Raw genomic sequence first — 10,885 nt, 5'->3', positions numbered from 1 at the left:
CCAATCATGTTCGACTTAAATTGTAATTCCTACCGTACACAGCGTTATGATCTGTTTCGAGACTTTGTTGGATACATTGCACGCGATATTAAAAGGGTATTACGGGTAATGGGTCCTAAACAGTTCTAGGAACTCATAAACCGTGGATAAAAAAATGCATTGAACATCGAGTCTGTTCTATATCTCGTTAGTGCTATAGATAAGAATTTTTCTTATCTGTAATATAATTAGTATAATTTGTAGCATAATTTATCTGTGGCCTTATGGCAGCAACAGACCATGACTACAACTCGTCAACGATGAAACATCTATTCTGTTCCTGGTCTGTGGTTGCTCATAGTTAATTAAGTAGGTGTCGCCGAATGTGAGTTCTACTACTCCTTGCACGGTCGAGATCAAGGATCTGTGGATATTTTCACAAGGGAAAGCAATGCTTTCCCTCTCGGACAGATTTTCTCCGCGTCCACCGCGTAGCTTAAACAATGGAGTATGCGACGCACTGTCAACGTGCGAGACTTCATGATTTAGTTTAGAATCGTTTCGACAAGCTGTCAAGTCCGAGACACGTGTACTCTTTTATTATCTAAATCGTTGATTGAGGGACAGTAGGATCGTGAATCGATTGTCGCTTACGTATACAAAAATGTACGTCCTCGTGTAACGACGCTCGAGCAGCGGTTACGTGGATCTCATAATGGTACGTAACCTCTGACATGATAAATAGGAAAATTCCACAGACTCTCCCGCGTATACAGAAGCAGATTGTTCAATCAATTGAAAAGCTATAATGTAGTCAAATATTTTTTAACGATATTTCACCAAATTTGTGAAAAATTTTGGTGTTTAGTCAATCAATCTTAACTGTTAACATCTTTTTCATTTTCACTCGTGTAGCAACAGTTTCTAGCATTTTAAAAACTGACTCTAATTTGAAACTCAATAAGCGGCAAAATACGTTCCTTTATTATCCAGAAATTCCTTTAATAAATTGTCATTCATTTGTTTCAAAATTTTACATTTTGTACGTTCCAGATGAGGTGACACCTGGTTCTGCCATGCGGAACAGGTCAATCAGTGTTATTTTTGGCTCTTTGGTCCTGTGGGGTTTGATTACATATTTTTTGATTTCTGATCAGCCGGCGAACAAGGAACGGGACACAGTAAGTACAGTAATTCATACATTTTAAAGGTTTTGTGAAATAAAAGTTCATCATGACAATAACTTACTAATGATTGTAGGCAAGAGTGTCCAATCAAATCAGCAAATTGGAAAAGAGAGTAAAGCAGGAAATAGCTTTGAATCAGGAACTTCTGCAGGATATTAAAGAAGATAAGCAACGTAAAAGTATGTTTCTGCAATGTTAAAATTTAGAACTATACATTATTACTTAAATAGTATTTCAAAGATTTTTTTTTATGAACAGAGAAATTAGACACTGCAAATTTGAATGCAGACGAAAAACAGAAGAATGCAAATCTTGTTGACCAGAATAAAATTCTTCCTGAGAAAAAGGAGAAGGATATAGAAAATGACATAAAAAGTGTACAGCCTTTGCAAGCGGAATTAACACATTCTGTAAAGTATTACAGGCTCTTCATAATAACTCAAAACGAATGCTTAAAATGTTTATGATTTCTAAATTTTTTATTTGTTTAGAGCGAAATCTCTCGCGATATTCCTATAAAAGGAAAATTATCGGACGGATCTCCCATAATACCAGTTTTGGTGTTCTCTTGCAATCGTGTTACTGTACAAAGATGCCTCGATCAATTAATAAACTACAGACCTAGCACAGATCAATTTCCAATTATCGTCTCGGAGGATTGCCAACATCGTCAGACGGCTGATGTTATTTCCAGATACGGAAATCAAATAATACACATACAAGTATAACATCATCCATACTAGTGGTTCTTAATCTGTGGTTCATGGACTCAGAGGGAGCTATGAGTAGATATCTGGGTATCTACGAACTTGCATATAGGAATCTTAAATATTTCTTTCTTGTTACACATTTATGCCTAAAAATACCAACTTTGTTTTTTCGATGCTTTAATGTTATGATAGCTATCATATTAGGTATCTTATCAAAGATGAAGACCTAGTTAAGACTGAACTCGTTGATTATATCTAAGCAAGACAGGAATTTTAACCTTAATTTAGCTAATATTTAAAAACGTTATTTTGAAGAACATTGCACAGAAAGAGTCCATGAACTCCATTAGAGTGTCAAACGGGGTCCATGGAAATAAGGGTTAAGAATCACTAATCCGTACTATTTCTTATTAGTTTTGGTCTTGAGTAAATTAATAAAGATAAAAACAAATGTGGTTAGCAACCGGATCAATCGGACGTCGAAGTGCCACCAAAGGAGAAGAAGTTTAAAGGATATTTCAAAATTGCACGTCATTATGGGTGGGCTCTCAATCACGTCTTCTTTCAACTTGGATATGATACTGTGATAATAGTCGAAGGTACATTTCATGATTCCATTATCATCGCTTATAAACATATTAAACCATTTCGTATTTGAAATAAATTTGTTTTTATCTAGATGATTTGGATATAGCCCCGGATTTTTTTGAATACTTTCTGGGCACATATCCTTTATTAGTGTCTGATAATTCTCTGTGGTGTGTGTCTGCGTGGAATGACAACGGCAAAGCTGGTTTGGTTGACCAGAATGCAGCAGATGTATTATATAGGACAGACTTTTTTCCTGGATTAGGTTGGATGTTGACACGTCAGTTGTGGGCGGAACTTTCGCCGAAATGGCCCAAATCGTAAATACAAGGTTTATTTATGAGGACGACAGAAAATATTGCACATTCATAAGTATTCGTACCTTAATTAATAAATAATTCGTATTTTGCAATTTTGTTTCGGAAACAAAATAATAATTCACCTAGCGTATATTTTGAAGTTTGAATTGCTTTTTCCAATAAATAGCGCACTTTTTGAGCGGAAGGTGATCGAACAATTATGACATCATCAAGCATAGATGTGCGTGGATTTTTTTTTTTGAAAGAATTAGAATGATTTTGTAAAAAAGTTTAATTGCTTTTAGAAATACGCAATATTTTCTGAGATATCGTAATATTAATAAAAAGCTTTTAAACTTTAGTTTGTAATTTAAACAAAAAATGTAATAGATACTGGGACGATTGGATAAGACAACCCGAACAACGTCGAAACAGAGCCTGTATTCGACCGGAAATATCCAGAACAAAAACATTCGGTAAAACTGGCGTAAGCAAGTACGTATTTGAATTTCATGAAACAATCCATCCATTCGAACAACAGATAAAACGACATACTTAAGTTTCACTATTTTCTCATTTACAGTGGAATGTTCTATGAAAGGCATTTAAAATATATTAAGTTGAACACTGAATATGTGCATTTCACTAAGATGAATTTAACATACTTGTTAAAAGTAAGCAAAACTCCACTAATGTACTACTGGTACTATGCTAAGGGATTGATGTGTCCGAATTGATTTTAATATAAAAAATTTTACAGGATAATTACGACATAAATTTTGTCAATGACGTGTATCAATCAACGGTGGTCAGTTTTTCGGAATTGAAGAACGAGAAAGTAGTGGCACCAGGCGCGGTGCGAATACCGTATTACAATCGCCAAGCGTATAAAAACACTGCAAAACAATTTGGATTGATGGATGACTTTAGGGTAATTATTAATCTTATTAAATTAAATTAATTTATTAGCATTGCAATGATAAAGATGATTCGATTACATATTCCTTCGGAGAGTCGGTTTCTCGTCTAAAACAAATTTCAATTTTAGTTGTTAAGATTATTATCATAAGTTTGAAACTATATAAAATACTGTTTTGTTGTCTTTAGAGTGGCGTACCCAGAACCGGATACCGTGGTGTAGTTACGTTTTTCTACAAAGGAAGAAGAGTACATTTAGCACCAAGCGCAAATTGGAATGGTTACGATATCACTTGGAGCTAACAGAAGATTTTACCTTATTAGGAATTTGTTAGATCGTACGAGTTAATTGCTTCCATGATGTTCGTCGAAACTGAGTGAATATTTTTGACTACACGCGCACGCGTGCCCAAGAACGTTTATCGATTACAAGTATTCCGCGTTTACTTCCTCGGTTGCAATCCACGATGAAACGTGAATTGATAAATCAATCAAATGCTAACGGCTGCTTGTAATTTTTCTTGTAGAAAATTCATGAGCGAAACTTGGAACGTGAATTGTTACGTGATGTGAGATTTGCATAGTGCCTCAAAAATCGTACCCACTGTTTGTATACACGGCGTTACGCAGGTGTGACGTTCCTAAAAATCTGTTCGTCGGATCATAGACTATATTAAACCACATCTTTCGTGTTAGGGAAGCCAAGAAACTAGAGACATCGTACTTGCGTAGCACTGTACATCGAGATGCAAAAGGACTGACAAAAAGAATTTGGGTTACTCGTGCAGTTAGATTTAAGCGATGCTATTGTTCTTGCCCTTTTCTTCCATTATATTTAGTTTTAAACAGAATATTGATTATTTTAAATCGATGCAAGTTGTCTCTCTTCCAAGGATATTTTAAAGACTGTTCGAGACTCGTTTCATTGTTTCAAAACTACAATTATATTGAAATAACTGTTTCCAAACAGTGATGTAATAACTGCACGAACAATCTATATTCTACCATTATGTACATAATGTTTATACTGTATCACACATGCATAGTTGGATAACAGATATAATTTTTGGACTAATTTTGCTTCCTTGCCGATTCCATTCGCGTTAGTTTCTTTTAGTGTAAAATTTAGAAATGGAAAACGCGAAGGAAGATAGAGATTGGTCCGAGAATGATGTATCTGATTAACTCTGCATTTTGTGTGCTTTGCTCACGGCTAATAACCGAAGAACTGAGGGCCGAATTCGCTGGATCACAAATGGTTTCACGCTGAATTGTTTCAACTTGAAGCATATACGAAGACAAAACAAGTTGCTAATTGATGTTGTCTTCTAATTTCTTTATCGCGCAACGGTAAAGGAATATCCTGTCAATAAAAATAATGCGACAGTACTGATATTAAGAAATATAGTTCATTTTCGTCTAGTCTAAATTAAGAAATAACATTCGAAAATTATAATTAATGAAAAATAATGTTCGTTAAACTCTGAAATTAAGGTCACATTCCTGGATGATTATCCGATTGACTGAACAAAAATTGTTTTCATAAATATACATTTTTCGTCTCTGAACTCATTAAAACAAACCTTATACCTGTCAAACAATTATGTTTATTTTTTCTTTATAATCTACAATTTTCATTGCATAAATTACACTCATTCATATTTATTCCCAATTTTATATGGAACAAATACAAATGTAGCAACAGTTCTCATTCTTTCAAACTCCAGTACACATTCTGTCAACTATAGAAACAAATTTTCACTAGGCAGTGATAATTAGTTAGACCACCATGAGCGCAATCCAAATTTGGATGGAGGGTATGGAGGTTGAACTACTTTAGGTGAAGTATCTGGGTAGACTTTGTCTTCGTACTTCGGTGGCGCCGGTGGTCTTGGCGTATTGTGTACTTTGGCCTCGCAAAAGTATCCAAAAGGAGGCCGCTCTATTTGCAAATTTTCCAACATGCATTTATCTAATTTGACTTGCGTTTCTCGACACCTAATCATATATTCAAATCGTGAATGATTATAAGTTCCACTATATTGAAATCTCTTGCAAAATTTAATACTTGTTATACAGGGAGTTTGGCTACCCCTGGGAACAATTTTAATGGAAGATTCTAGAGGCCAAAATAAGACGAAAATCAAGAATACCCATTTTTTGATTGAGGCTTCGTTAAAAAGTTACTAACGTTTAAAGTTCCGCCTGTAGAACAGCAATCTGCTAACAGCTGCGTACGCATAATAGTGGTTCTCACTCACAAAACTATGAGGCTGTCGATATGTCACTAAGTAGAGTTTCTCATGCTGAGTGAGAACCACTATCGCATGCACGCAGATTGCCGTTCTACAGGCGGAACTTTAAACGTTAGTAACTTTTTAACGAAGCCTCAAGCAAAAAATTGGTATTCTTGATTTTCGTCTTATTTTGGCCTCTAGAATCTCCCATTAAAATTTTTCCCAGCAGTGGTTAAACACCCTGTATATGAGAAGTCATGAATAACATGAATATGCTCTATAGCAACAAGTACAAAATATGAATACAATATTTAAAGACAATACAATATCGCATATACTAAAATACTATAAAATTCACTATAAGAACATACTTGGAGAATTCAAAGGTACCAGAAGAACGCTCAATACATTTTACATAGCGATTAAAATCATCAGCACAATGTTTCTTGATGCCTTGAAATACTTCTAATGCACAGGCGGTTACTTTCAGTCCATCTTTGTAACATTTTCTTGGATCATCCAATTCTTGTTTACATAGGGTAAACTCCTAAAGGTAAAGGTTTGTGGATATAATATTATTGCACAGAAGAAATATGTCGATTCTAAATTCAATGTAACAACGATTACGGTAAGATAAGTTTGTAACATAATTTTACTGCAATCAATTCGTAAGCTTTGACAATGTTATGTAACATTTAGAATCGAAATTCAAGAATAAAATCAGAAGTCAACGTTTGTATCGGCTGAACCGAAAGAAAGTAGTGTCAGCCGAAAAAATCAACTTACAAGGTTTTCCCGTTCACATTTCTTTCCGAGATAGAAAGAAGCGGCTTGTAAAAGTGGCCAACTAACATTTATTTCCTGAACGGTTAGCTCTTCGTCAGATGGGATCTCAAGCAGCGTTGTCTTCGTAACGACCATATTGCTAAATATTATTAATGATCCGGTGCAAGAAATTAATAGTAAAATCGTTCCTCCTGCTTTCCTTCAATTTAAAACGATTTCATAATTGAGACCGAAACTCGCTTAAAAACACATCATTTTACGATGACGTTAAAACTCGCGATTCCATAGACTCTAGTCCGACTACGACGTCTAAGATAGACGATCTCCTATCGGCACCGTGCATTTACTATAAAATAATGGCGGTGTATTTAAAGTTGTCTAAAAAAACTACAACTGATTGCACTATCAAGCTTAGTACCAATCTACCAACTATATACAGTCCGTTACGAAAGTCTGTGTATACCCTTTAAAAAGATTAATTAAAAAAAAAAACAAACATTAACACTTAATATGTGAGATAATATTGATTATTCTATATAAAGATGTATTATTTTATAGGGATATCCTATTTAATAAGCAAAACAAAACGAGTTCTAGCCCTTCCTGGTTAAATCTAAGATTCCCAGACAGAGATGCCTGACACACTATGCCAGATCACGCGTACGTGAGCTCGTAGAATTTTGCAGAAAGGCAAACTGACACATGTTCTTTTTCTCGATTCTCCGAAGCTACCCGAAGTAATTTCGAATCGCCTCGTGGGAGAAGAGAGAGAAAGGCTCATACTTCCCTTCTCGCTCTTGAACAACTAGTATCCGATCTCCCGTCAACAGGTCTCCACTGGCCTCTGCCAACCACTGCTGACCTCTCCTGGAATTTCTGACAACGTATAACGATTACGACTGGCTACTGTTAGTCTCTCCCAGCCTTTGCTGACCGCTGCTGACCACTCTTGGAATTTCTGACAACGTATAACGATTACTACTGACGTCTGCTAGCCTCTGCTGGCCTCTGCTGACCGCTGCTGACCACTCCTGTTACTTCTGACAACGTATAACGATTACGACTGGCTACTGTTAGCTTCTCCCAGCCTCTGCTGGCCTCTGCTGACCACCGCTTATATTTCTGACAACGTATAACGATTACTACTGACTTCTGCCTGCCTCCGCTGGACTCTGCTGACCGCTACTGACTACTCCTGATACTTCTGACAACGTATAACGATTACAACTGGCTAGTGCGTGCCCCTGCTGGACTCTGCTTGCCACTGCTTGCCACTGCTAGCCTCTGCTGACCACAGCTGACCACCCCTGATGCTTCCGACAACGTATAACGATTACTACTTGTTACTGCTTGCCCCTGCTGGACTCTACTTGCCTCTGCATGCCTCCGTTGGCCTCTGCTGACCGCTGCTGACCACTGCTGACCACCGCTTATATTTCTGGCAACGTACAACGATTACTACTGGCTACTGCCAGCCTCTGCTGACCTCTGCCAGCATCTCTCGACCTAAGCTGGCCTCTGCCAACATCTCCCGACGTCAGCTGACCATCGCTGACCACTGCTGACCGTTGCTGACAACTTGTAACATGATGTAATATAATGTAATATGTTTATATGTATTAAAGTTTTGTATAATGTAAATCTATGGCAATAAATGATATAATTTCAAAGAATTCTATGTATTCTCATCATTTTTTACCCCTCTTTCGCTCTCCAAATTTCCCGCCGCCAGGAATTTCTGTGAATTCCTGGAAATGACGTCATTTCTAAGAATTCCTGAAAATTCTCGGTTCCCTGAAACTTACCGGCGTCCCTGAAACTTCTCGGAAACCCTGAAATTTCCAAGAAGTTTCAGGCGGCGGCTAAAACTCCGTCCTGAATTTTTCGGTAAAAAATTTAAAGAGCTATTACGTAATATTATGTAATATTACGTAACATTACGTAATAGCTCTTTAAAATTTTTCGCGGCCGGAATTTTTCGGCAAAAATTACGTAATATTACGTAACATTATGTAATATTACGTAATATTACGTAATAGCTCTTTAAAATTTCTCCGACCGGAATTTTTCGGCAAAAATTACGTAATGTTACGTAATATTACGTAATATTACGTAATAGCTCTTCAAAATTTCTCCGGCCGGAATTTTTCGGCAAAAATTACGTAATGTTACGTAATGTTACGTAATATTACGTAATATTACGTAATAGCTCTTCAAAATTTCTCCGGCTGGAATTTTTCGGCAAAAATTATGTAATGTTACGTAATGTTACGTAATATTACGTAATTTGAAATCGCGGGAAATTTGAAATCTTTCCGGGGAACTTAGAAAATTTTAAAAGATTCGGAGTGTTTTATAACTAAGGGAATGATTTCGATAGGAAAAGGTGGGTAAAAATGATGAGAACACATAGAATTCTTTGAAATTATATCATTTATTGCCATAGATTTACATTATACAACACTTTAATACATATAAACATATTATATTATAATACATCGTGTCACAAGTTGTCAGCAGTGGTCAGCGATGGTCAGCGATGGTCAGCGATGGTCAGCTGACGTCGGGAGATGTTGGCAGAGGTCAGCAGAGGGTGGCAGTATCCAGTAGTAATCGTTGTACGTTGCCAGAAATATAAACGGTGGTCAGCAGTGGTCAGCAGAGGCCAGCTTAGGCCAGGGGATGCTGGCAGAGGTTAACAGAGGAAGACAGGAGTCGTAGTAATCGTTGTACGTTGCCAGAAATATAAGCGGTGGTCAGCAAAGGCCAGCAGTGGCAAGCAGAAATCAGCAGGGGCGAACAGTAGCATGTAGTAATTGTTATACGATGTTAGAAGCATCAGGGGTGGTCAGCAGTGTTCAGCAGAGGCCAGGAAAGGCATGCACAGGCAAGCAGAAACCTGCAAAGGCAAGCAGAGACTTGTAGGGGCATGCAGTAGTAAGTATTAATCGTTATACATTATCAGAAATACCTGCAGTGGTCAGTAGCGTTTGGCAAAGGCCAGGAAAGTTCAGCAGAGACAAGCACACGCTGACAGAGATCGGCAAAGACCAACAGAGGTTAGCAGAAATCAGTAGTAATCGTTATAGGTTGTCAGAAATATAAGCGATGGTCAGCAGAGTCCAGCAGAGGCAAGCAGTAATCAGGAGCAGTCAGTAACAGTCGCTGTATGGTGTCAAAAGTTGTCGAGATTCCGAATCGTATGCCGTTGACATGAGGTCGGATTTCAGTTGTTCAAGAGCGAGAAGGCAAATGTGAGCCTGCCTCTCTTAACTCTCATGAGACGTGTTCACGGTGCACTCGGCGCTTCGTTTGGCATTTCTGGTTTATACCAGAGAGAGAGTATTTCGGAAAGTCGACAAAGGTAATTTGACTGCTCTCCTTCAAGAGTCTCTCGTGGGAATCGAAAGAGTCCCCCAAGTTTATCATGGAATAGTTCGTTATTTCCAACGACAGATGGCGCTTATTTTTCGACCTCAAACCCTCTGGTGCTAAAACGCCCAAGTTTGTCGTGGAATAGTTCGTAATTTTCAACGATAGATGGCGGTCTTTTATCGACCTCGTGCCCTCTGGTGCTAAAACGCCCAAGTTTGTCGTGGAATAGTTCGTATCGTCCACGCTAGATGGATTTCTCGAGAAGCTTGGGCTTTTTAGCACCAGGGGGCCTGAGGTCGGTAAATAAGCGCCATCTATCGTTGACAATGACGAACTATTCCACGACAAACTTGGGCGTTTTAGCACCAGAGGGTTTGAGGTCGGAAAATAAGCGCCATCTACCGTTGAGCATAACGAACTATTCCACGACAAACGGGCGGCTTTCTCGACTCTCACGAGGCGGTTCGAAATTACTTCGGATAGCTTCGGAGAATCGAGAGACCCGACTCTCGCGGTTTTCCTGTTTCTCGTTCAGCATGGCTAATACTGTAGTCGGCTGTGATATGAATAATGTATCTGTCGATCGTCCACAAAGGGTGGTGATGACCTTTTTAGGGAATTTATGAAGACTTTCGTGACTGATTGTATATGCTTTGTCTCGATATGTTAAATCTAATATTAGGTATTAAGGGATCGCTTCAAAATTGTACTTTACTTAATTCTGTTTAATTTTACTCTTTCAAAGTGTAAAAATATTATTGCTAAGTTAGTTGTTTGTATAAAGTAACCTACCACATTGTTGTAAA

At 37.6% G+C, this 10,885-nt stretch overlaps 2 protein-coding genes across 2 annotated transcripts; one reads left to right on the top strand and one right to left on the bottom strand.

Annotated features, from left to right (window-relative positions):
* The first annotated feature begins 134 nt into the window (after nt 1–134).
* Mgat1 (alpha-1,3-mannosyl-glycoprotein 2-beta-N-acetylglucosaminyltransferase) lies at nt 135–5,204 on the top strand. Its single transcript, XM_076782893.1, has 11 exons — nt 135–697; nt 1,033–1,160; nt 1,240–1,345; nt 1,425–1,576; nt 1,658–1,888; nt 2,337–2,475; nt 2,556–2,784; nt 3,154–3,258; nt 3,347–3,437; nt 3,524–3,694; nt 3,871–5,204. The coding sequence occupies exons 2-11, from the start codon at nt 1,056–1,058 to the stop codon at nt 3,982–3,984; spliced, it is 1,443 nt and encodes a 480-aa protein (XP_076639008.1). The 5' UTR covers nt 135–697; nt 1,033–1,055; the 3' UTR covers nt 3,985–5,204.
* A 61-nt stretch (nt 5,205–5,265) lies between these two features.
* On the bottom strand, nt 5,266–7,025 carry Nd-19 (NADH dehydrogenase [ubiquinone] 1 alpha subcomplex subunit 8). The gene is made up of 3 exons (XM_076782901.1): nt 6,705–7,025; nt 6,290–6,465; nt 5,266–5,679 (listed from the first exon to the last, which is right to left on the bottom strand). Exons 1-3 carry the CDS (start codon nt 6,837–6,839, stop codon nt 5,457–5,459), a joined length of 534 nt encoding a protein of 177 aa, XP_076639016.1. The 5' UTR covers nt 6,840–7,025; the 3' UTR covers nt 5,266–5,456.
* Nucleotides 7,026–10,885: the final 3,860 nt, after the last annotated feature.

This window comes from Colletes latitarsis, chromosome 2 (assembly GCF_051014445.1).
Source record: "Colletes latitarsis isolate SP2378_abdomen chromosome 2, iyColLati1, whole genome shotgun sequence".
In the NCBI taxonomy this organism is placed as follows: domain Eukaryota; kingdom Metazoa; phylum Arthropoda; class Insecta; order Hymenoptera; family Colletidae; genus Colletes; species Colletes latitarsis.
Note: the sequence above shows the minus strand (reverse complement) of the source record. Positions and strands in the feature narration are given on the sequence as shown.

Coding starts and splice junctions, on each gene's coding strand:
- Mgat1 (XM_076782893.1), top strand. CDS start 1,056: ATGCGGAACAGGTCAATCAGTGTTATTTTTGGCTCTTTGGTCCTGTGG. Junction 1,889..2,336: donor ATCAAATAATACACATACAA/GTATAACATCAT, acceptor AAATGTGGTTAG/CAACCGGATCAATCGGACGT. Junction 3,259..3,346: donor GGTAAAACTGGCGTAAGCAA/GTACGTATTTGA, acceptor TCTCATTTACAG/TGGAATGTTCTATGAAAGGC.
- Nd-19 (XM_076782901.1), bottom strand. CDS start 6,839: ATGGTCGTTACGAAGACAACGCTGCTTGAGATCCCATCTGACGAAGAG. Junction 6,466..6,704: donor AATGTGAACGGGAAAACCTT/GTAAGTTGATTT, acceptor CTTTACCTTTAG/GAGTTTACCCTATGTAAACA. Junction 5,680..6,289: donor GGTACCTTTGAATTCTCCAA/GTATGTTCTTAT, acceptor ATATATGATTAG/GTGTCGAGAAACGCAAGTCA.